This window comes from Podarcis erhardii (assembly GCF_964252035.2).
Source record: "Podarcis erhardii genome assembly, chromosome: 15".
In the NCBI taxonomy this organism is placed as follows: domain Eukaryota; kingdom Metazoa; phylum Chordata; class Lepidosauria; order Squamata; family Lacertidae; genus Podarcis; species Podarcis erhardii.
In genome coordinates this window covers 31,560,940-31,587,673 of record NC_138505.1, presented here as the reverse complement: position 1 = coordinate 31,587,673, position 26,734 = coordinate 31,560,940, and the positions used below count along the sequence as shown (strand labels likewise).

General features: G+C 44.9%; 1 protein-coding gene across 3 annotated transcripts in view; it reads right to left on the bottom strand.

Annotated features, from left to right (window-relative positions):
* Positions 1–615: 615 nt before the first annotated feature.
* TANGO2 (transport and golgi organization 2 homolog) overlaps positions 616–26,734 on the bottom strand; it is a gene marked incomplete at its 5' end in the record, with an annotated part of 94,663 nt that continues 68,544 nt past the window's right edge. For all 3 annotated transcript variants that reach the window (XM_081842836.1, XM_081842838.1, XM_081842837.1), the window contains 5 exons: positions 616–4,534; positions 5,005–7,582; positions 9,350–9,454; positions 10,961–11,114; positions 19,610–19,680. In XM_081842836.1, coding sequence (XP_081698962.1) covers positions 7,462–7,582; positions 9,350–9,454; positions 10,961–11,114; positions 19,610–19,680 — 451 coding nt within the window. In that variant the 3' untranslated portion in view covers positions 616–4,534; positions 5,005–7,461. The remainder of the gene's footprint in view (positions 4,535–5,004; positions 7,583–9,349; positions 9,455–10,960; positions 11,115–19,609; positions 19,681–26,734) is intronic.

The window sequence follows — 26,734 nt, the reverse complement described above, 5'->3', positions numbered from 1 at the left end:
TTTTGTTAAGAGACAAGAGTACTTTTATCATGTATCGGTGTAACAAAACACAAGATTATGCTGAACCAGATATATGATTGGGAACACGGTAAGAACATCATGCATAAATGTGCTTTTCTTTAATTCTAACATCCTAAACTTAAATAAGTTTAATATTTTGTGGTTTTTTTACTGTTCAAATGCATCTTTAGTTTGGCAATTTTTGTATTTAAACTAATAAACCATTTGTGGCAGGAACAAATATAACACAGTAAACCATAAAATGCAACCTAAACAATTAAAGCCCAGATTTCATTTGTTTAAAAATGCTAGCCATTTAAAAGACCTGGGTAAACAGTAAGATCCTTTACCTGGTGTTGAAAAGACAATACAGTAAAGAATGTGTCTAGGAAAACTATTCCACAGCTGGGTGCCACCACCAAGAAGCCATGCACTCTACCTCTTAGAGGCCTTCTGTAACTTTCAAGCAAATTCCTTCTGACCCCATACATTCCTCACTACTCAATTTTATAACGTGCCAAATCAGCACAGGTCCACAAAGGATTGGGTCCTCATTAAGATCCACAGAATCCTGTTCTTTAAATGTCACATGGAGACAGTAATGCTACAACACAGTATTGGTCAAACAAGTTTATTGATTGCATTTGGACACAGGTGCAAGTGATAAAATATAAAACAATTTTTAAAAGAAAACAGAAATTATATATTTATATTCTTTTCTTTAAAAAAAAAAAAAAAATCACTCTACTTCAATGGACCAAACAACTTAATCACTTCAGCACACACAGAGTTATGGCTTTTACAAGATCATTCAAAGCCACACCAAACCGCAGCAAGCTTTATTCTTAAGTCTGCCTCTATTTATTTATTTTTAAATACATTACAAAAATAAATAAATTATTTTTCCTGCAAGTTTTGCCTTGTGACACATTTCTCACTTGCATTTTTTTTGGTGCACAGAAAGGAATAAAAATCTTGCATTGATCACACGTCACTTTGCCTCCATTTACTAGGCCCAAGTTCTAAGTAAACCAGGTACGGCTGCAGCTCCTGGTGGTGCAAACGTCAAAGTTTTAATTGTGCCTCCTGCGAAAAAACTATTTGCACACTCAAAACCAGGTTTCCGGGGAAATACCCTTTGCTGCAGTCCTGTGTCTGGGCATCACATTTTGAGGGCATTATTAACAAACAAGAATACATCCAGAGGAAGGCAACCTGGATGATAAGGGGGTCTGGAAACTAAGGTGATACCCCTAAGTGTCTGATACTCATAAGTGACCCACAGAAATCAATGCTAATAGCTGCAAGGAATGGTCAAAAGAGCTGGGTATGTTCTGCCTGGTGAACCTTCACCAAGTTGAGGTGGGGGACACACAACAGCTGTCTTCAAATATCTGATGATTTGCCAAGAAGACGAAGCAGAGCTGAGTCCCGTCTGTGTCGTATCACACCACTTTAAACAGTCAAGGCTCCCTCCCAGAAATAATCGTGGGAATTGTAGTTTGCCAGTGGCACTGAGAATTGTTAGGAGACCCTCCTATTCCCCTCACAGAGCTACAATTCCCAGTGCTTCCCGGGAAGTGGGTTAAACCACTCAAGACTGTAGCTCTGCTGTTTGGGGGGGGGGGGGAATAGAGGTCCCCTAACAACTCCCAGCGCCCTTAACAAACTACAGTTCCCAGGGTTCCTGATACAGGATTGCCTAAACAGTGGTACCTCGGGTTAAGTACTTAATTCGTTCCGGAGGTCTGTTCTTAACCTGAAACTGTTCTTAACCTGAAGCACCACTTTAGCTAAAGGGGCCTCCTGCTGCTGCCGCGCTGCCGGAGCCCGATTTCTGTTCTCATCCTGAAGCAAAGATCTTAACCCGAGGTACTATTTCTGGGTTAGCAGAGTCTGTAACCTGAAGCGTCTGTAACCTGAAGCGTCTGTAACCCGGGGTACCACTGTACAAGATTGCCTCCAGATGGCTTGGGGTGTCGTATAATTCCATACAGTGGTACCTCGAGTTACATACGCTTCAGGTTACATATGCTTCAGGTTACAGACCCAGAAATACTACCTCAGGTTAAGAACTTTCCTTCAGGATGAGAACAGAAATTGCGCGGCAGCGGGAGGCCCCATTAGCTAAAGTGGTGCTTCAGGTTAAGAACAGTTTCAGGTTAAGAACGGACCTCCGGAACGAATTAAGTACGTAACCAGAGGTACCACTGTACCCTCCGACATCTCTCCAATGAAAATAGGGAAGTCCTAAGGGAAAGCGGGACATTCCGGGATCATATCAGAAACCGCAATGGCTTCTCTAAATCAGGAACGTCCCTGGAAAATAGGGACACTTGGAGGGTCTGTTACGGGATTATCCCAAATTACAAGAGGGGGAAGGAGGGGGGAATCCTAGCCACACTCTCCAAAACATGGCTATAAATCTCCATCATTAAGAACATGAGAAGAGCCTGCTGCTCTCAGTGGTCCATCTAGCCTAGTCCTGTTCTCACAGTGGCCAACCAGATTCCTGTGGGAGACCCACAAGCAAGACATAAACACAGCAGCACCATCCCTGCTTGCCGTTTCCAGCAACTGGTATACAGAAGCATTACTGCCCCTGATCGTGGAGGCATTTAACAGCTGTCAGGGTTAGAAGCCATTGGCAGCCATCTCCTCCGTGCTTTGGTCATGCCCCAAGCCCAACGAAAAAGCCCCAAATTATTGAGCTGTACCTTCGCTAAATCTGTGTGTTCATCTGGAGTGCATTCAAGCCTCTATTCGTTCATGGTTTAAAAGCAGGTCACATCTCACGTCCTGAACACCTTCCTTCTCAGTACTGTGTGTTATCAGTAGGCCTCCTACCGACACTTAAGAAATAAAAAGAGCCAGCAGCGTCAAGTGCCAATACACAATATTGTACCAATACACCGAGCAATGTTTAAGGCGTTACGAAATACAGAGGTACTAAAGTGGAAACAGCAGCAGTAACTGACTGTGTCAGCATTTCCCAAGCAACGCCAGGTGCGTACTGCATAAAAAAATTCCAAAGTACATTCAGGAAGATAGCACATGCCTCACACATGTATGTGTGTCCTTAAAACACACACACATTGCATAACCAACAAGACCCACAAATTCACGAATAAGCTTAATATGTACTTAGTTCTTGTCTTTTCCTGGGAAGAAAAGGGGAACGGCCTGTTTGTGTCATAAAAAATCCAATCTGCATTTCCAAGACTATAGTCTCTTGACAAAAAGGAAACTGATCTGTTAAATGAGTCTTTACCAACCAATGACGAACCAGAGAAAACACTTGGTTACACAAGAACGTTCTGAGAACCTTTCCCAAAGATCCCATATTAATTGTGGCATATTTGAAAAATAATTAATAATCAAATTGGACCTGTAACTGGCTGTTTTATTATTATCATGTATTGTCCTGTTTGTAGTGTTTGCTAACTGAAGTATAAGACGTATAGCCATAATTTGTGGGTCTTCTTGTTTGGGCATGTTATATAGGGACTGTTACTGCACACAGCACTGCATTTTTTAAACAAAAACACCATCGAGATGATCTCCATGTTGTGAAAAATGGGTACACCGTCACTTTGCAAATGTGGAACTTTTTATTTCAGCAGAAGTAATGGCTTGTGAATGCCGGGCGTTTGCCACCCACTCTTCACACTGAGCCTGCATCCTGAAGGTCGGAGTTGCCAAACAACTGAAATCGCCTCATTAACAGTTGCGAGAAGGAAGCTGGAAAGTTAACACTTATTCCCTAAAGTTCACCAAGATGCATAGTCTCCAGGATCTGAAACACGCAAACTGTATGCATGGTTATACACCTGAACTCTGTTCGGGGAGCACATTTGTGAGTCTACCTACACAATATGGCCCAGCTACAGACACCACTGAATATTCAGCATTCAACCCTTTTAACATTCCCCGATATTTAAGCAAAAGGGTTTGCTTTTGTTTATTTATTTCAGCTGGCTTTGAACGTACCAGTACCCGCAAAGGAGGGAGACACAACCCAAACCACATGCGAAGGCAACTGTAATGGAGGTGTAGATTTAGCAGGACAATGGGTCACTGCTCAGTGGTTCTGCTTGTTGCATGCAGAAGGCCACGGGTTCAATCCCCCCCGTCTCCAGACAGGGCTGGGAATTTCCTGGGTCTGAAACCCCCAAAGGGCCACTACTAATCAGCAGACACCACTGAGCTACTGGGAACAATGGTCTGACTCTGTATAAGGCAGCTTCCTATGTTTCGAACCCCCAGTCCATAAAGCTTGCTTGTAGGAGAGGCTGCTAGTTCAAAACTCTATGGCAGCTTCTTCTTTGCTTCCCCTGAAGTGCTTTTTGGGTTTGTAGGCCATCCAAGGCACACCACTAGTGTTTGCCAAAGCGAGAATCTAACAGACAGTCACCTCCGATGGGTGTGCACATCTTTAAATGATAGCGTCCAGGCATCCCATGCTAGCATTTGAAGATGCAAGTGTGGTGGTCTTTAAGGGTGTGCACACCCATGTGTGACATTCTCACATCACCTGTGCATTGTGGGAAATGATGGGGTAATATCAGTGTTCCCTATGGCAGGCCTATGTTCCCTATGTTGAATGGTTTCTTTAAATGTAAAGGTTCATCATTGTTCCACCATTGTATGTCTTTAAGGGGCCAGAGCAAGGGCCAGAGCAAAATAACGAGACCCAGCTTTACAGCTGTGAAACATAGCAGGTGCTGCTGAGTTGTACTGATTAAGGTGTGTCAGCATTTGGGTGTAGTATATAAGGAGCAGCACCTAGCTCTCCCATTACCCTGGGGGATGGGTTGGCGGTTGGGTCTGGTTTGTTGTTGATGTATTTAGTGTAAATGGAGTTTTTGTTTTTGTAATTAAAACCTTGTTTAAGTTATTTTTGAGTCCCTTTTTAATGCATGGTCTCCCCAGCAAGCTCTCTGCAGCGCTACCATACGGCAAATAGCCAACAGAGCACACCCATGTGTGACATTCTCACATCACCTGTGCATTGTGGGAAATGATGGCGTAATATGAGTGTTCCCTATGGCAGGCCTGATGCATGGACCTCCCTGCCCCCAACCCCAGACCAGCCCATCTCTTTTACTCATCACCTTGCAACACAACCCATTCCCACATATACTTCAGTGAGGATTCAGCTGCTGTAGCTCAGTGGAAGAGGATTTGCTTTGTATGTATGCATGCATGCATGCATGCAGAAGGCTCCAGGTTCAACCCCTGGCATCTCCAGGCAGGGCTGAGAATATCCCACGCCTGAAACCCTGAACAGCCACTGCTGGTCAGTATGGACAGAACTGTCCAATGGACCGATGGTTTGCCTTGGGGCAAAGTCGCTTCCTGTGTTCCTATAACTGCTCCTGTCCCAATCTGGGAACAGCACCCTGCGATCCTGTCGCCGTTCTCTTAGCCACACATTTTCCAAGGCATTACAGGCCATGCTGCAAGAAGCCTCACACCTGAAGTTGCTATCGAAGCCCTCGACACAGAGGCGAAGCGGCTGATGGAATCTGCAGGACGTGTAAGAAAAGCTAAAACTTCAGTCACTTATGCAACTTGAGGAATACTAATGCAGAAATAATATGCTGTACAAGAGACAGAAGGGAGAAGGGGGGGATGAATAGAAATCCATTCTTACATATAATACCTTGTCTGCTGATTTAAATGCAGAGAAAACGTAACCGCAGACTTAAGACTCCTTCACTTAAGCGACTCCTCCAAACTCCTGGTACTGTCTAACTGAAAAGCAATCTAGCATTTGCTCTGGAGGAACTGAGTTCAATGAGCTTCACTCCCTAGAAAGCTCACTCAGGATTGCAGGATTACCGTTGCCCATTGAGACTGGTAGGGTGGAAGGCAGGGAGGCTGACGGTAGGTGGACCCAAAGCCAATGGCAGGTGCAGCCAACTAATTTTGCTTTCGTCTCCATCGTAATTCTGGTATCGTCTCCATCCTTTCCCCTGCCGAGGTCTGCAAGGGGCGACACTGAGACTGAGGGGAGGAAGCTAACAGATGGCAAGGGGGCTGGTTGTCAGCAGGAAGGCAGGCAGGTAGGGGCTGGCTGACTGAGGTTGGTAGGACATTGCCCCATTCACCCAGCCTCCCACTGAATCCTGTATACATTGACCGGGTAGTAAGTATTCCCAGTGCACATGATTGCACTGGAAAATATGCACAATTAACAGCACTTGAGTGTCTGCCTAGAGGAGACAAGGAGACTATGAAGTTGCAGAATTACGAATGGCAATTGAGAGTCCATTTTTTAAGGCCCTCCCCAGCACCCCGCAAAGCAGGCATTAGCAGTGCCACACATATGGCTCCATGGGGCTTGCTCCCAGCTAAATGGGTACACTAGAATTGCAGCCCAAGGCTCGACGTCCTGTGTTACATCACTCAGGTGTTAGATGCAAAGCAAAATTCACGTTAAAAAGAAAACCCAGTCTTAGCTTTGTTCTCTTGGGAGAGCGTAAGATCGAGAGAGCAGTTGCCATTTTGCCTATAATCACACGTATTGCAACACTGAAACATACATATATTCACACATCAAAGGCTGCAAAATTATACATTCAGTTATAGTGAGAAAAGGGGGTTCCAGCTCTCCCCACAACTCTTTTTTAAAATCTGCCTTAAAAAGCAGACAGGACACAGCTTGATTTCTTTTACAAAGACACGCTTAACTTAGAAGTGCTTGACAAAAGAGTTAAAATCAAAGTGTGTTGATTTTAACCTTTCTAGGCTAATTCATTTTAGCAGTCGGGGGGGCGGCAGGGGCTGGCTTACTAAAGAAGTTCCATCAGGATGTCAACATATAGGTAGGGTTTGTGTGGGAGCAGAGACTATCCCATTCACTTCAATGTTAAGGCCAACTCTGAATGCCCAATGGGAAAAGCACACACAGAATGAGAAAATGGGGGGCTCCTGCGAAAGTTGAGCTCTGCATGGGCAGGAATAATCCAATGCCAGTGGACTGAAACTAGCAGGGTATCACCAATTCCGAATTGTGCTGCTTTTTTTTTTTTTTTACAGATTTGCATTTTAGTTTACCAACTCTGCCTCCCCCTTGATTATTGTCCATGATTATCCACAATTCCTATTTATCCCCTTCCACACACATGATTCTCAAGTTAAATACTTGCGCCACGTAACTGTGTTACCCAACAGCATCCCTTTCAAAAGTCAAGCATGTACACTTGTGCAAAACGTGGTTTGCTTCTTAAATACAGCCCAGCTTTTCCTGTTCAGATTTTTCTGTTTTGGATTTTGTGCAAAATAAATAAATAAATGGTTTTGGTGGTCGCTAGGGCGTGCTACGCAGCAATCAACAAGCCTTTGCTGTATGAAGGCTGCAGCCAAGGCCTTCCGCACCCCCATAGCTCAATGGACTGCACTTTGCCAACCTCCCCTTCTCCCCTTTTTGGTGTGACCCATTCACATGGAGAGCTGTCAAATCTGCAGTTTGAACTGGTAGGTGCTCGTTTTCCACTGGTCGACGTCCGCGTTCAGCATGGTGCGCTCAGTGAAGGTGACGTGACCTACCGCATCAATGAGAATAACTGTATTTGTCCTAAAGAGGAAGGAATAAGAACATCAAGAATGCTTCTAGGTAGACAGAGAAATAATATGATGTACTCAATTTATTTTTATGTTTTTAGGTTTGATGTTACTGTATAAATATGTTATTAGTATTTTTTTTCTTTTAGTGTAGCCTTATTGGAGTTCACCGATTGGGTCTGCGTTGCTCCCAGACAGGAGGAAGGAAGTCAAATGACACCGAGGGTTGGTTCAGAGAAAGAGTTCTTTATTTCTGCTCTCCGGAACAGCAGAAAGGCACCTGCGTGGTGTGTCCACAGCAAGTCCAAAGAAATGAGAAATTTCATGCAGTATATATATCCTCCAGGCACCCTCTCCCTCCTTCCCCAGAAATCCAACCACGTCAGCCTATACACGCAGGTTGACATCACATATGGTCCTGCTCCGGTATTCTTAACCATAAAAGGGTATTCCTGTTCCTACTGTTATCTTGGAGCAAGAGGTCACCAACTCCAAGAACACACTCTGGCGCTGTTCCCGGACTAGGTCTGTGCGTCAGGATGTAAGATAAGACCTAGATATGTTATCCCTACTCCACTGAAACAGCCAAGGTCATCCTTGCCATCACGAATTGATAAAGGAGAGGGCTCTGAGCACTTGTTTATACAGCCGGGTTTTTGTTTATACATTGACTCAGAGCTCAAGTTAATAGATTTTGGCTAAGGAAAAATAGGGATTTTGGTGCCCGTTTCAAACTGCCTGCACAGTCAGTTTTGGGTTTGGGAAAACCATTCCTTCATTTGGAGGTAGCAAAGTGGGTGAAAGGAGAAACAAACCAGAAACGGAGGTAGGGGGAAGCCCAGGAGGGGAGGGAGGAAGGAATGCATAGTAAATGTTATGGATATGAAATGTATGTAATGAATGAAAAAGAAAAATGAATATATTTTTAAAAAAGAATGCTTCTAGGTAACCAACTCCTGGGATTCTAATTCTTCGTTCTTGAAAAAATAAAAGATCCCCACCTTCCACAGTGAACCAAGCAGCAAGTTGTTAGGGTCAAAAAGGAAGGAGCGAAACTAATTCAATTTTCTATTGTCACATTGCTAAATTCAGGCTCTTTGCTTTTGCTGCACTGCTAAGCCCACCAATGGTAAAAGTAAAAGTAAATGACCCCTGGACGGTTAAGTCCAGTCAAAGGTGACAATGGGGTTGCAGCACTCGTTTCAGGCCAAGGGAGCTGGCGTTTGTCCACAGACAGCTTTCCAGGTCATGTGGCCAGCAGGACTAAACCGCTTCTGGCGCAATGGAACACTGTGACGGAAGCCAGAGCGCATGGAAACGCCATATATCTTCCCGGCGGAGCTGTACCTATTTATCTACTTGCACTTTGACGTGCTTTCGAACTGCTAGGTTGGCAGAAGCTGGGACCGAGCAACGGGAGCCCACCCTGTCGTGGGGATTCAAACCGCCAACCTTCCGATCGGCAATCCCAAGAGGCTCAGTGGTTTAGACCACAGCACCACCCATTCCCTGTAAAGCTTACCAATACAAGGTGATGGATAAGGAGAATATACCACCCCCCCAAAAAAAACCCCAAAGAACTCTTTCCTCCCCCACCCCGTTTTGACACATTAAAGTTTGGGGCAGATTTGTATAAAAAGCCCCCCCAAGTCTGAAAATTCACTTGCTGTAGACTCAGTGACTCTATAGCACAACCAATTACTTCTAGAGGGAACCACTAAATCATTTAAACCAAATGCAATGGATGGCCACATTTTCTTGCGCAAGGGTTCTCCCTTACCTGGTTCCATAATCGGGACAGCGAACGCATACAGCTGCATACTTGTTCAAGATGGGGAGGATGTAGTCCTTTCCTTGATCCTCAATTGCAGGATCTGGCAGCTGACTGGAGACAGAAAGCAAACCAAATGGAGGTGGCACAACTTCTGCTCCTTCCAGCACATGTTTCCCACCATAGATAGCGAAACCTCGAGAGCACACAGTAACGTGATAAGCTGTCAAAATACAGTGGTGCCCCGCAAGACGAAAAGAATCCGTTCCGTGAGGCTCTTCGTCTAGCGGTTTTTTCGTCTTGTGAAGCAAGCCCATTGACAGCTTAGCGGATTAGCGCTATTAGCGGTTTAGCGGCTTTTAGCAGATCAGCTGATAAGCGGCTTAGGAAAAGGGGGGAGGAGGGAAAAAAACCAGCAGGAACTCGCAGGAACTCGCAAGACATTTTCATCTTGCGAAGCAAGCCCATAGGAAATTCGTTTTGCGAAGCGCCTCCAAAACGGAAAACTCTTTCGTCTAGCGAGTTTTCTGTCTTGCGAGGCGTTCGTCTTGCGGGGCACCACTGTACCAACAAGGACAGCCTTCCTGGGCTTGGTGCTCTCCAGATGTTGATGGACGGCAACTTCCATCAGCTGCAAGCCATCATGGCCAATGGTCAGGGGTGATGGGCACCAAGTGGACAAATTACAAGAGATGTCCACCGGGTTTTACTTGAGTGCATACTGACTTTATTGCTTGACTTCTGTTTTATTTTGATGGTTCTCCTATATAAAATTTGTTGGTTCTTAATATATGAGGTTTTAACGGCTACCTAAAAGGTAGTCTTCTTACTCTCTTACATACCCTACCAATCACTTCGTTCTGCAGGAGAGGGCATCCCGTCAGGAGGCCAATTCTGCATGATGGACAGAATCAGGCCTTTAGTGTGGTAGCAACACTGATGCTTTAGAACTCCCACCCATTACATATCAAAAAGGCACTTTTCCCATTTCCCTCCCTGCTTTTGCTAAAGACAACCCTCTTCCAACAAACCTTTATCCCAGCTGGTATCTATATTGAAGCTAAACTGATTTTATGCATGTGCTGCTGTTACTTTAAACTGTCTCTCTCTCTATATATATAATGGTTTCAACTGTTTTTATACATGTAATTGTTTTGAATATGTTTCTGTTATACTATATATTGCTTTGGGATGCCTCATGGGAAGTAGATAATTAATTAAATAAATAAACGCATTGTGACTGCAACCTACTTTGGGAGTCTTTTCTGTAATGAAAAGCCGGCTGGAAATATTGCAAATAAATATTGCAAATAAATAAGTAAATATGCTTTTACACACAAAAAAAACCACCCATCCCTGGTGTGGAAGATAATGAGCCAGATGGAACAATTGCCTGGCACCATTCTCAGGAAGCTTCCTATTTTTCTCTCCGCTAATGCAAGCAACCGTGTACATAAGAAGGAATTTAGTTCAATACACTTAAGACTGAAAGCATTAAAAAGCACAAGACGAAAAACCGATCGTTTTCCCACAAGCATTCTTATTTAAAGGCAAAGCAAAGGCTTAGAGTTGCCGATCCCTAGATAATGGCTGTACGTTACAGCCAAGGCACAGACTTACGGGTCTTGGTTATTCATCACTTTAATGAGCTCTTGCACCAGATCTTCCTTCACAAGGTCCTGGCTGTGCCTGATGACATCCGTGAAAAGCTGCTTTCCATACTGAAGCTTCTTCCATGGTGTATCCAGCAAAGAATTGCTCAAGCCATATACCCCTGCATGGGAGGAAAGGTGATAAAAGCTTATGAAAGGTGAACTCTTTATTTGCAGTCATAGCTCAGCAGTACAGCATCTGAGCTAAGTGCAGGTGGTCTCAGGTCCCGGGTATCTCCTGGTAGGGCTGAGAATGTCCCTCCTCTGAAATCCTGAGGAGCTGCTACCAGTCACTGGGTTGATGAACCAACGGCCTGACTTGGTATGTCCCAGTTGACAATGAAATGAGGAGGTGACACACCATAGCAAATCACCCCCAACTCTCATTCACAGTTATTACGCGAGTGGACTGTTCAAAATTGCTGCTTTTGATGACATGCTCTACACACAAAAAAGGTCCACTCTTGAGCAGTACAGTGGTACCTTGGTTCTCAAACGCCTTGGTATTCAAAGGCCGAGGGAGCCGGCGTACAGCTTCCGGGTCATGTGGCCAGAATGACTAAGCCGCTTCTGGCAAACCATAGCAGTGCACGGAAACACCATTTACCTTCCCGCCGGAGCGGTACCTATTTATCTACTTGCACTTTGACGTGCTTTCAAACTGCTAGGTTGGCAGGAGCAGGGACCGAGCAACGGGAGCTCACCCCGTCGCAGGGATTCGAACCACCGACCTTCTGATCGGCAAGTCCTAGGCTCTGTGGTTTAAACATAGTGGCACTCAAATTGGTTCAAAGGTGGTATCCTATCTAGGGAGACTGAACAGATCCAAATCTGCAAGGTCAGTGCATCACGTGCCATAGCAATGCAAGCAGCTTACTTGAACTTTGCAATGTGGTGCTCTTTTTATCCTGTGTTATGACTTAAACAATAGAATTTGAACTCTGACCAAGTCAGTGTTTGCAACAGAATGCAAATCAAAACCAGGTTAATCTCAACCCAGAATTGTGCGATTACCTAGATTTGTTTTCTTTTAAATTTGCATTTCCCTCCCTTACAACCGTCGGCATTAAAGGGGAGGGGGAAAATTAACATATATATTAAATGTTTAATATACAAATATTAGCATATATACCCACCTGATAGCTCTCAGGGCTGTCTATATATGGCATAGGGCAGGTGGTTTTAAAATAGATTCTATATCTGGAAAATCTCATGTTTATTTCATTTGGCCTTTCCCTACCTCCAACCCAACAATGTAATTACTTATTTTATTTTAGCATTTGGAAGGGTCATTTTAAGACACTATGAGCCCACAAGGGAAAGGGGGAGAGCCATCCTATCCCTCGGCAGTAAAATAAATTGGGGCCGGGGGCCGGGATGGGACGACTCAAGTGCATATTCTAGATACTTAGCACTGTAAAATAAAAATCGTCACCACTTCTAAAAGCTCTGTATGTTTGAAACACTTGGTCGAACAAGTTGTGCATCAATACACAGCGTGCTTGCTAGACCAACAGACCTGCAGGCTTTTACCAGGGCACAATATTCTTATTTTATGGGCACATTTGTAGCTGCCTTACCAGACACAGTATTCCTGAGCTGTGTTTTATTGGTTGTTTTCATAAAGGCTGTTGTGACATGCCATGCCCTGAATCGATATAAATACAGTGGGGTTGGAGAGCCACGTTATTACCGTATTTTTTGCACCACAACACTCACTTTTTCCCTCCTAGAAAGTAAGGGGAAATGTCTGTGCGTGTTATGGAGCGAAAGCCTGCGGGTGGCGGGGGGGATCTGCTGCAGTCGTGAGCAGAGGATCCATGGTTCCCCTTCCTTCCCTCCTCCGTGGTTACAAAGCATGGATCCACATGGATCCTCAGGATTTTTGCACTGGGCTACTCCAAACTCACTGTCAGATCACATGTCTGTGGCCACAGCATGAAGCACAAAAATCATATATCCACTATTTCATTTAGAATATTTTTTTTTTCTTGTTTTCCTCCTCTAAAAACTAGGTGCGTGTTATGGTCTGGTGCGTGTTATAGAGCGAAAAATACGGTAAATAAAATGCAAACAAGAAAATGGACTTTGACCTGAAAGATGCAGGACCATCTCAGCCTCTACCATAGATGTATTCTTTTATACTGCTATGCAATGGTGAATGGTGCCCATTCTGGTCAAACAGAAGGGAGGGAAACATTATTATTATTATTATTATTATTATTATTATTATTATTATTATTATTTAATTAAATTTGCATACCAGCCTATGCCCGTAGATCTAAGGGCAGTTTGCAACATAAAGTAACAATGTAAAAAACACAAAGTACATAATAAAAACAAAGACAGCCCGATAATTGTCCTGTCCACAACACAATTTAAAAGGGCATTAGATGTCATGTTAAAGAGGTTAAAGAGGAAGGTTTTCTCTTGGTGCTTAAAGGTGTATAATGACAGTCCCAGATGAACCTCTCTGGGGAGAGCATGCCACAAAAAGGGAGCCACCGCAAAAAAGACAATGGCAGGTGGAGCCAGACCCAAGGACAGTTGGAACTTGAGCGAATGACAGGGGGATCGAATTACCTCTGATTTTGTCTCCATCCTCTCTCCTACTGACTTCTACAAGAACAAAACCGAGAGTGAGGAGGAGGAAGCCGACAGGCAGCTGATTGTAAGTGAGATGGCAGGCAGGTGGGGGCTGGCTGGGGCACTGCTCCATTTGCCTTAATGCAGTGGTGGCCAAACTTGGCCCTCCAGCTGTTTTTGGACTACAACTCCCATCATCCCTAGCTAGGAGGACCTGTGGCCAGGAATGATGGGAACTGTAGTCCCAAAACAGCTGGAGGGCCAAGTTTGGCCACCACTGCATTAATGGATCAGCCTCCACTGCTGATATGGCTCTGTGTATTTCTAGATATTAACCATACCTGGGCAGTTGTTGGGGATGGGGAATTAATATCGCAGCTACCTCTCCACTGGCAAAACGAAAGCCCACTACAAGAGGGTCTTGCTGAAAGGGAGGGCAACAGCGTGCCAAGGGCCACTCTGTGAATTAGTTAAACCATGCCTAAAGAACACTCTAATGAAACTTGCAAAACACCCAACTGATTAGTCTCAATAATTGACTAAATAACTCATAACAGATCTTCTTTTCCTGCAGATTTCAACTGGATCAGTCCCGCGTGAGCTCTCTTCATTAATGAGTCCTCTTCAGTCATTATTAGCCTAAAGACTCATCCGCAGACCCTTATTACCACCATTCAATTAGCTAAAAGGCTAAGCATCCTTTTATCTATGGGGAGATGTACATTAAACAGGGTTCAAATGTCTGTTGCTCTGTAAAGAAGAATAAGAGGAGGGGGAGAAAAAAGGCCTTTCATAAGCTGGACCTGGATTGTTCCATTGAGTGACACCACAACTCTTAATTCTTCTTAGAGGGTCCTGAAGCCTTGGAATAGATCAGGGTTTCCCAAGCATGGGTATCCAGCTATTTTTGGACTACAGCTCCCACCATCTATAGCTAGAAGGAACAGTGGTCAAGGATGATGGGAATTGTAGTCCACAAACATCTGGAGACCCATGCTTGGGAAACCCTGGTATAGATGGTGTAACCAAACCAATAAAACAATTGCTCCATAATGTCCAATCATAGCTAGGAACTGGTTCAGATCCTGGTAAAGCAGCAGCACATGTGAATTTTACCAAGAAACAGGAAATGTCCACGTGACGTCCAGAGGGTGTCAACACGAGAATGGGCCTTTTCTTCGGTTGTCTGGCACCTTTGTTACATATCTTTAGGCGCCAGGCAAAATGTTTCATTTCTGCCAGGCCTTTGGCTGATAAACATCCGATACACTTTTTAATGTGCTGTGGGGGGTGGGGATCATTGGTTTGTTTTTGTTTTTATTATGTATTTTGTGTTTTTTGTAGATTGCATTTTTATGTTGTGCAATGCCCCGAGTTCTACGGATGAAGGGTGGCATGCAAATTTACAGACAGTTCCCCATTTCCATGGGGGTTACATTCCGAGGCACTGTACGCATATATGAAATCATGTATATTTGAAAAAGCCCCAAAACACCCTCTCTTGCCCCCGCCCCTTTTTATGGCATTTTTAGGTCAATTCCAGGTTCGGGCCGATGCGTGCTTGCATGGTCACATACATTTTGAACATGCATAAATGGGGGGTTATCTGTAATAAATAATAACGACAATAATCGTAAACTCCTCTGCAAGTTTTGCCATCGTGCCAAGTGAGCAAATTTAAGTTACACTCGCTCATTCTAAAATATCTCACAGGCCTGGAATAAAAAGTGGCTCGGGGGGAGGACAATCTATGTAGCCCTGAAGTGCATACATGGAAAAACATTATATAATCAACAGCATCTTAGTAATAATAAAGAATATTATTTACAAGAAGAGTGAATGAAATGTATACATTTAGGGCATGGTAGTCAATGTGGTACCCTCCAGATGTTGTTGGACTCCTACCTATCCCAGGCAACAAGACCAATAATAGACAAGGATGATGGGAATTGTGGTTCTGGAGGGCACCACGTTGGCTAACCCTAGTTTAGGGCAACATCAACGCTGTTGAACGTGCCGGTTGGTTTTATGCTGCTGTAGTTGTTCCTGTCAACATTTGTGGCAGTTTCTGCTCGTAACTTAAAGAAAAAAGCTTGTATCCAAAGCCAGTCCTACTCAAAGTAGACCCATAAAACCAAAGAATTGTAGAGTTGGGACCACGATAGTCCAACCCCCTGCAAAGCTGGAATCTTTTGCCCAGCATGGAGCTTGATCCCACAACGCTGAGATGAAGAGTCTCATGCTCCACTGGAATTGATGGACATGGTTGATTTAGGTTCATTGATTTCAATGGGCCTACTTTGAGTGTAACTTGGTAGGATACAACTCCAAAGTTCCCTAACTTTCTGGCTTCTCCCCAGGGATAGGATGCAGGATACCGGGGGGAAGCGGCATCTCAGTGGTAGATTGTGGATTGCAGAATGTCTCAGGTTCAATCGCTGGCATCCCTGTCCGAAGACTCCCTGTCCGAAACCATGGAAAGCCCTTGCTATTCAGTGTAGTACAGAACTAGCAGACCTCTCAGTGTGACTTGGTTTAAGGCAGCTTCCTATGTTCTTACACAATGATGACAGCGGACTGGATCTCACTTTCTTCAGACGAAAGATTGCAAGGCATTGGCACGCCGAAAGCACTGCATTAATGGCTTAATGAAAGGCACTTTATCCCCTTTTAAACACATACGGCACATCTCTCAAATAGGGTCCTTAACGGTGCGCAGCAACACTGGTTGACAGCAGATCTCTCTCTCTCTCTCTCTCTCTCTCTCTCTCTCTCTCTCTCTAGCACTGCCCTACATTTGCTGGCCATAATCCAGAAGAATAAGCACTAGCTGTGTAATATAATGATCTATCCCGCAACCCTCCAACATCAGCTACTCTCCCCGTGGAGGCCACATTTAGCAGAGAATGAACTCGTCGTTGATGCAGAAAGATCAGGGATGTCAGCGGCAGTACCTCTGGGTACCCAATTCTTGCATTACAGCTTTGTGGCACGGTGTGAATAAGTGATCACTGATCTCTTAATGTGGCATTAAGGCATGCAAAAACAAAGTCAGATGCGCTGAGAATTCTCAACACCCCACTTTTAATTAAAGGGAAAAGACAGGGCTTGAATCCCCTTGCTCTCCCTGGATTTATTTTTAACTTGTGGACTTATGTAGCCGCCTTGTACTGCGCCTCCTTCTCACACTGCTGGGGGCTCTCATTGAGGTCTCAGGCTGATGCAGAGACTGAACCTGGGACCTTCCACATGAAAAGCACGTGCTCTGACACTGAGCTATGCGCAGCCTTTCAAGTCAATGACTAGGTTGCTTCCATTCTGAAAATTCATGCAACAGCCTGGCTAGAAGGGGTAGGGTTGGAACCACTGTACAAGAGTGGAAGACAAAAAGGACAACAGCTCCAAAATTAAGGTGGCTCTTCCTCTACCAAAAAAGTCACACAGTGGCCATGAATGTAGTTCGAAGTCAAAATTACTACCTTAATAAGCCAGGATATGAGTGATGCCAGGGACACAGGTGGCACTGTGGGTTAAACCACAGAGCCTAGGGCTTGCCGATCAGAAGGTCGGCTGTTCAAATCCCTGTGACAGGGTGAGCTCCTGTTGCTCGGACCCAGCTCCTGCCAACCTAGCAGTTCGAAAACATGTCAAAGTGCACGTAGATAAATAGGTACCACTCTGGCAGGAAGGTAAACGGTGTTTCTGTGTGCTGCTCTGGTTCGCGAGAAGCTGCTTAGTCATGCTGGCCACATGACCCAGAAGCTGTATGCCGACTCCCTTGGCCAGTAAAATGAGATGAGCGCCACAACCCCAGAGTTGGTCACGACTGGACCTAATGGTCAGGGATCACTTTACCTTTACCTTATGAGTGATGCCAGGTTCCTTTGTGATGCCAGTTACAGAGATGCCATGCTCCTTTGCAGCCCGTCCGTCCCTCCCTCCCTGTGATTATTGTTTTATTCTCAAATGGTGTATAAAAGTAATGAAATAGTAAATGTCAAGCTTCAAAAGAAACCAGGATACAAAGCTATGCCTTGAAGCTGGCTTCACACTCTGGCTTGTTCCGAAGTCATTAACCATAGTTTCTGGACTTGCACGCAGTTAACTATGGTTAACTGCCGAGCAAAGCGGCTGCGAATCAGCTGTGGGCCCCTGAATACAACTCATGCATATCCTGGCTTATTATGCCCGGATTTTTTTTCGCTTTCCACTGCATGCAGGTGTGGCCAGTGTCCCCATTTTATTTGCCTATAAACATTCTAATGCTCTGCTTATACTTTTATATCCCTGTCTGATCACTAAGGTCTTGGGGAGAGTCTCTCATAAGCGGTCCTTCATGGCACGGATGAACAGTTTGTATCCAGCAGGAGCTGTGCATTCAGTATTATGAGCCCATATTTGTGGAACTCTCTTCCTGTTGAGGTCAGACAGCCCCATCCCTGTTGAACTTCTGCACCTACTGGAGGAGCCCCAATTCCAGAAGACATTCCCAATTGAAGTTTGGCTTCAATCCATTTTAACATTTTATGTATTACGTTTAGTTAAGTAGCATGTTGTTGTTGTTTTTTAAAAAAATAACAGCTTCGTGCAATGCAAGTGAGGGATGGTGGGATATGAACATGCGGAAAGAGCTTATAGGTTTGTTGTTTAGAAGATGGAGCAGACTTCGTCTCTGTTGCTCCAGAGGGCAGGTCTAGAACCAAGGGGTGGAAATGGCAAGGAAGCAGATTCTGGCTGGGCAGGAGGAGAAATTTCCTAATAGTGAGAGCTGCTTGACAGATGGTCTTAAACCAGTGATGCCAAACTTGGCCCTCCAGCTGTTTTGGGACCACAAGTCCCATCATCCCTAGCTAGCAGGACCAGTAGTCAGGGATGATCAGAACTGTAGTCCCAAAACAGCTGGAAGGCCAAGTTTGGCCATCACTGTCTTAAACGGTGGTTGGTTCACTTTTCTCTGGGGACTTGTCAGAGATGCTGGACTCTGCATCTTGCACTGTAGATTCTGCATTGAATGGGGTGGGGTATGGATGAGATCAGGGGTGGGGAACCTTCTGGGCCAGATCTTTATCAGTTTCCACCCTTCAGGCTGGCCTTGACATGCTGACAAGAGTCAATCCCACCAGTCAACCTGACATAAAGCCCCAAGTCATGGATCATGGAATTGTAGAGTTGGAAGGGACCGTGAGGATCATTTAGTCCAACCCCTGGCAATGCAGGAATATGCAGCTGTCCCATATGGGAATCAAGCTTGCAACCTTGGCATTATTGGCACCATGTTCCAACCAACTGAGCTATGGGAGGTCGATGCATGGCAGTGAGGTTCTGCTTCACCAGCATGTTCCCTGCAGGGAACGCACAGGCAAATCAGCACCCAGCAGGACTAAACTCTCCAGCTCATCAGCTGATGGGCAGAAGGTTCAATCCTGCTCGCTGCAGCTTTGCCAGTGCCAAACCCTGCCCCAGTGATGTTGCCGATTGACAGGTGGGTGTGGGTTTTTGCAGGCCAAACAGGTCTCCCCGCCCCGTCCTGAGCCAAGATTGGCCCATGGACTGGAGATTCCCCATCCCTTGACTAGATAGACGTCCAAGGTCCCTTCCAGCACTAGAAGTATCTAGTTCTAAGTTATGTTGAAAGAAGATCCTCCAAAATGATATACTACATCAGCAATATGCCTCAGCACTGCCTGACTCCTGAATTCCCCTGCAAGCTGCTGTAGGCAAAGTAATTATTAGAACAAGCCCTCAGGCTACAGCCTTCCATGTTTTAGTTAAGCACCCTACTCATCGGTATTTTAAACAAAATATTATTTGAGATATTTATAAAGCCAGTTTACTCCACATGTAGCCAATGCACCTCCAAACAGAAATGCACTGTTGAATGAGACTCCTCTTACAAAGATCCAGCAGCTCTCTTTCATGGGATTCAACTTTTCAGGAGAAAGACTATGCAAGCACACACACAACACACACACAAACGCATGCCACTGCTGTAACATAAACCAACATTCCAACAGTTTTTGATATAACCCACCGGGATTTAAGAAGACAGGTTCTGGGCCGCCTTTGTTTCCGTAATACCAAATTACATCTCCTTTGGTGGTGCTAAAAGATAAAAATAGGGTGGGGGGAAAGAGTTTTCCTTGCAAAATGGCAACTCATATCTTTGATTAAGTTTAAATTCCGTGCAACCCGCCCCACAGTGAGACATCCCCGCCCCCCCCCCGCCCCCGCTCAGTTCAGGGATCAGTCAATTACTTATTTAAAATAATAAGAATCAAGTCACTATTTAAAAGGCTGTTTAAAGAGGAAAATAAAAAGGAACAGCCCCCCCCACAAACTACAAAGAAAGAAAAGAAAGGAATTTTTTTACAAGGAGCTACAAAAGGGAAAAGGAAACAAAGATCTGTACAGTGGTGCCCCGCAAGACGAACGCCTCGCAAGACGGAAAACCTGCTAGACGAAAGGGTTTTCCGTTTTGGAGGCGCTTCGCAAAACGAATTTCTCTATGGGGTTGCTTTGCAAGATGAAAAAATCTTGCGAGTTCCCACGTTTCGCCCCCACGCCCCGCTTTTTTCCGCCCTTTCCCTAAGCACTAAGCCGCTTATCAGCTGTTCCGCTAAAAGCCGCTGGACCGCTAATAGCGCTAATCCGCTAAGCTGTCAATGGGCTTGCTTTGCAAGACGAAAAAACCGCTAGACAAAGAGAATCGCGGAACGGATTAATTTCGTCTTGCGAGGCACCACTGTATCCAACAGGAGTTTTCATGCTGCATAACAGAGGAATGCAATGCAACAGTTGCACTAGCAGAAACCCACTGTGCATTCTATTGTGCAACAAAGTTACCAGCATGCTGCTTATGCATTCCCTTGCACAACAACAACCCACTGGTGCAAAACACTTCACCAGCAGAACCAGCAACCTAGTAAGTTGCTTTTAATTGTCGCAACACTGGATACAACCTCTTGAGTTGTTCGAAAACAAAGCAAAAGCTTGTTATCTGGGGACAATATTCAGAGAGCCACTGCTCATGTGTACCAAAGTGTGCCAATTTTTGCTGATTCTTTCCCCCAGAGGCATAAGGAGCTGCAGAACCAAGGGTGCAAGGAAGTCTTGCTATGTGCCTTCAAACTCTACTTGTGCTTTTCTGGATCCAAGTCTCTCTGTGTGTGTGCGCGCGCGTACTTTGAACAAAGGGAAATACAATAGAGCTTTCCAGCACTTCCTCCCACATTTGATTCAATTCTGAACAACGCCACCCTGTCTTGGATGAGAACCTGGCGAGCTCAGATATGCATCCGAACCACAGTAGTCAGGACTTACACTGACCCCACTCATGTCTGCCCTGATGAGTCAACAGCAATTTGAGATTGGTTTTTTCCTCTCTTTTTTTACTTCTTCATACACATTTGTTTCAGCAACAAGCCACAGGACATTTCAAGAGTGAGTTCACATCTAGCCATCACAAAACAGCTTTCCCGCACCCCACTTCATCTTAGTTATTTCCCATCCACATCATTGCTGCTTTTATTCTACCGGGAAAGTGGTACACAAAGCCCAATTACGTTTTAAATTTTTTTCACAGATGCTGAAAATATGAATCAAAGCGTGGAATGTAATGAAGCCCCCAGGGTACAGCACAGTTCAGCATACACCTACGTGTTGAAGGCAAAACTCAATCTTCACGGCAACAGCACACCATCCAACACTACAATTGTGCATATGTACAAGTTCACAGCACAAAATACGCAACTTGTCAGTCCCCAATGAACAAAAGCTTAATTCAGTTTGGGTTTTGTCCAACTTAAGTTCTACCGTCGTGTTCTGGTCTGTTGCAGAACCTGCGTGGAAAGGGGCAAGATTGGAGGCATGGCTACTGGACCACTGATGGGTGCAAGTGAGCAACTTGCTCTGATTAAGACTGGGAGCAGCCTGGGCCTCTTGTGTCTGGAGACAACCTCCTCTAGGCTCCACCTCCTTGAGTCCAAATAACTTTAGAGCCTTAAAGAAGCAACCCTCTGGACTGAAGATGGACAAGTCTCCTTTGTTCCATAGCCTCCCCTCCTGGTGGACTTCTAGCACTGCTGGGCCGGTGATGTGCAGTGAGATACATTTGGTTCTTCAAGGAAAGTTGTCTATGAGAGTCCCGGGTCCCAATAGGCCTTGATGGGACCTGGGAGGTTCCTCTGGGCCTGGGAGGTTCCTCTGGGAATTCTTGTCCAACCGTCTCAAGCCCAACAGCCTCCCTGTCTTCTGCAGTCAGCTCTGATACCTGACCCAGACTAGCTCCCCATCTAGTTCCTCTGCAGCCTTCAACTTTGTGTCCAAATTACTCCTGGATCCAGGGGTCATGGCATTTACTCAGACTGTAATTAAAGGATCTAAGATAGTAATTTCCTTTCCTTTCAGTGCATCCACTCCGAAAATGACTAATGTTGTATACACCTCTAAGTGTGCAGTACTTGGATATCAGAGCAAACAAGCTATCAGTTTTCTAACAAAAAGCCCTGTGTTGAGAAATCAAATTGCTCTCCAATATTTATCGAGCTCAAATATGGTGGGGAAGACATGGACCCTACACCCCTCTAGATTTTGCCAGATAACAATTCACTGACCACTGGCCATGCGGGCTGGGACCACAATGAGAAATGTTACATAACATGCAGGCCAGCAACCCAAAATAGCATTGATACACTGCTTGTTCCACCCTTTCCTCACCAGGAGGGGCAGGTGAACACATGGCATGGTCTCATCTTGTGTTTCACTTCTGTATGTTATGAGCAGGGGACAGTAGAGAAGCCCCAGGCCAGAGCCACATCCTGAATCACACAGGCACATCCCTAGTTAAAAGGGAAACAACAAGAGTTCTGCTCTTGCAAAAGAAAAAATGAGAAACAGTGCAAGAGTTAGAGGAGAGGAAAAGAATAGAATAGGAGAATGTTGGATTTTAAGCTGTCAATCCACAGCATGAACGCTATGGGGAAATTGCAATATAGGTTAAGAACAGAAATGGGACGTAGCTTAGTAGGAGAGTTCATGCTTTGCATGCCAAAACCCATTAAGTTTTATTTATTTCCCAGGTAGGGCTGGGAAAAATTCTTGGGACCTGGAGACCCACTTCTTGTCAGATTAGACCACTCTTCCTCACCTGGTGCCTTTCATATGCTTTGGGCTATAACTCCCATCAATTGCGGTCAGCATGACCATGTTGCCTGGTGCACATGGGAGTTGCAGTTGAAAACATCTGGAGGGCACCAGGCTTGAGGCAGGCTGGGGCAGACAAAACAGAGTGAGATGGACCAACTGGGGATGATGAAGGAAGGCAGAGAGACCAAGAGCCAGAGCCAGAATGACCATTGGAATGCTTGTAATGAGGAAGGAGGGACGCGGGTGGCGCTGTGGGTTAAACTACAGTGCCTAGGGCTTGCTGATCAGAAGTTCGGCAGTTTGAATCCCTGCGATAGGGTGAGCTCCCGTTGCTCGGTCCCTGCTAGCAGCTCGAAAGCACATCAAAGTGCAAGTAGATAGATACCACTCCAGCGGGAAGGTAAATGGCGTTTCCGTGCGCTGCTCTGGTTCGCCAGAAGTGGCTTAGTCATGCTGGCCACATGACCTGGAAGCTGTACGCCGGCTCCCTCAGCCAATAAAGCAAGATGAGCGCTGCAACCCCAGAGTCGGTCACGACTGGACCTAATGGTCTGGGGTTCAATATTCCTAACTTTCTCCCAAGTTTTATCCAAGACAATGGTACTGTGAAATTGACTAAACCAGATTACAAAGCAGCTGGCCTAAACAACTTTTCTCCCAAAAGTAGATTTGGCATAAGGCCACTAATGCCAAAAGGTGGGTAATGTGGATATACAGCAGGCATGAGTTCAACCAACCAACCAACCAACCAACCAACCATTGAGGGAATGGGACCAACTGAACTTAAGGTTGGGAAAATGAGAAACAAAGTTGACAAGATGCATCTATCTCTACCTCAAGGTCTGCGTGATTCGCTTCCTTCAGCTGTTACCAGAGCCCTTGACGCTAAGAGATGAACTGGCTTCCAAGCAAGGAAGGCATTTATGGCATTTAGTTTCCTTTCTTGATACGGAGTTTTAGAAATAAGCTAGCAGATGCTGCTAGTAGCATGTCAAACTCGAGTGGACTGAGGAGGAAATTGGACAAGGCAACAGTTTTAAGGATCTCCCCCCCTCTACACACCTTCCCCTTTTTCTTTTATAAAGTAGCAAAGGAAGAATTGCTGAGCTGCCATTAGATGGCTCACTCTCTACATCCTTCAGCCCTTCCTGCCAGCACAGAAAGGCAATTCCTCAAACTGCTCTGGGATTATTAGGCTGGACGTCAGGATGAGATCATATCAGGCAGTATTTCACTCAAGCGATTCACTTATTATTTACAATGGTGGTGGAGGAGAAGCAGTTCTCCAGCGACAAATGAAGTACATCTGTAGTCAAGATTTTAATTCTATCCAAGCTTTCAGAATTGTCTTGTCCCTTTTATGCAGGATTCTCTTTCCCCTGCTCTTTCCCGTTTCAGATAAAAAATAATACACACGCACACAATTCTGTAGGAAATCATATAGATAAGCACACACACATACATGTATGCACTCACATACACAAATATATAATCAGAGTATGGAGTGTTTGCACAGCAGATGAGCAACCATTTCCCAGAATTTCATTTTGTCCGAGAACAGGGGAGACACACCAATAGGCCCTTGCAAACCGAAAGCAGGCTGGGTACAACCTCATTAAAACTAAATGTAATGCGTTGGGAATTTAAGCTGCCGGTGTATAAATTGGCATCTGGTACACAAAGTCTAACAAGCAGAAATTGTTCTTTATTCAGCTATTTATAACCTATCCTATACTTTGCAGCTATAACACAAACTGAGATGCGCTGCCCTCCCTTTTTAAAGCAGCCAAAGCTCTTAAAACACACTCACACCCACCCCGCAACAACTTTCTCCTTATGTAGGGCATCAACAACAGGGTGATTGAGATCAAAACAAGATTAAAAAAAAAAGAAAATGAAAGAAACGGAAGCACTGGATTTACTCGACCTCTTGTGCTCTCCCTCTTTTCTACTTTCAAGGCTTTCTTCAAAAGATGGCTTATGCTACACAGCTCATTGCTATTAGTTAAAAAGCTCCCCCAGAAAAGCAATTGTTAGCTTAGCTAATAGTAAAATGCTGCCTCGGCACAAGGGACAGATCCGACTCAGTTCATGCAGTTTGTGCTTTCCAAAAACAGTATGTGAACTGAAAAACAAGTTGCCACTTTGCCACGGCTCCAAATTGTATGGTGTGGCTCTCTGGCCTCCCCTCAAAAATGTACAAAAATTGCTTGCGTTAAGGGAAACACCACAAAAATGAATGTGCTAGTGAAAGCAAATGAAAATGCAATGTATTTGGAGGAATTGCCTTGCAAAAAATAAAAAAAATGTGTACATTAGGCAAAATTACATGCAAAAACCTGTGCATTAGATTGTTTATTTATTTCCCACCTTTCCTCCAAGGAGCTCTAGGTGACGTACATGGTTCTGGGGCTGCCCTTGAGACTGATCCAGAAACTCCAGCGGGTGCAGAATGCTGCGGTGAGACTCCTTATGGGGTCCTCACTGTGGGATCACATTCACCCGGTGCTATACCAGCTGCACTGGCTCCAGGTGGAGTACAGGATCAGCTGTAAGGTGCTGGTTTTAACCTTTAAAGCCCTATACGGCCTAGGACCCTCGTACCCATGGGACCGCCTCTCCTGGTATGCCCCGCGGAGGACCTTACGGTCCTCAAACAAAAACATCTTGGAGGTCCCGGGCCACAGAGAGGTTAGGCTGGCCTCAACCAGAGCCAGGGCTTTTTCGGCTGTGGCTCCAATCTGGTGGAATGCTTTGTCGCATGCTTTGTTGACATCTTTCCGCAGGGCCTGCAAGACAGAGCTGTTCCACCAGGCCTTTGGCCAGGGCACAGCCTGACCCCTCCTCTGGCAATCACCACAGAATTCTAGCCCAATGGTTGCCATTAATCTGATTTGAACTGATTTTAGAATGAACTGATTTTAGAATGCTGTATCATCGTACTGTTGTTAGCTGCTCTGAGCCCGGCTTCGGCTGGGGAGGGGGGATATAAATAAATTATTATTATTATTATTATTATTATTATTATTAGTCATTTAATCCCAACAACCTTGTGAAGTAGGTTAGTGACCAGCCCAGTGAGCTTCGTGGCTGTGTGGTGATTTGAACCCTGCCCTCCTAGGTCCTAGTCCAACACTCAAACCACCACACTAAAAAAAATAAATCATGAACTGATGTGGAAATATCCAAGGCGTTGTTTGGTTTGCCAGTTGCATTCACTGTTGAGTATACAACTCTTCATTGTCTCTCTTCCCTTGGCAATCACAGGAAAGCTTGGCCCACAGAGTGCATCTCCCATCCCACAATGGAGGAAAATCCACACTGTAAAATATCTGTGTTCAGTTATTTACAACGCTTATATCGTAAGCTGGCAAACTTTGAGGCACAACCCATTCTTCACATTAGTGTTCTAATTTTATTTTCATTCACTCTTAGCCTTCACCACAGAGTAGACTGTAAATTCTAATCCACCTGAAAAATGCAGCGAAGATTAATTGAATTCTCCGTATTTTCAACATAGGTGCTGGCTGCCTCGTTGTCATTTTACCAGCGTTTAATATTAGTTATAACCACTACAGAGTTCAAGCCTCTGTGTTCCTAAGGTTCAGCACAATAATTACTCATGCTCTTGTCTTGGCTGATGTCTGTACTGCAAGAAAGCAAACAGCTTATAGCTTCTCTCTCTGGCTATAGCGACCTTCCTTACTTCCTTATTTTGTTCAGGACCAACTAACATGGCTCCCATCACAGGTTGAGCATGAACCAGCTAGGCAGCCCAACTCCCTCATCGCAGAAGATTTCAGTGCAACCTGTTGCCTGGCAACTGCCAGCAAGGGAAGCCTTGCCTCCATCACGGACCACTGTGAAATCCAATAGCTCATCTTCACTCCCTTGGAATCAAGGATGGGAGCATGAAACACTCTACATGGGCACCATGTCATTTCTGTTCCTCTCCCAGATCAGGATCTGATCTTGGTTCGAAAACCTTTTGCACAACACTTTGAAGTTTTAA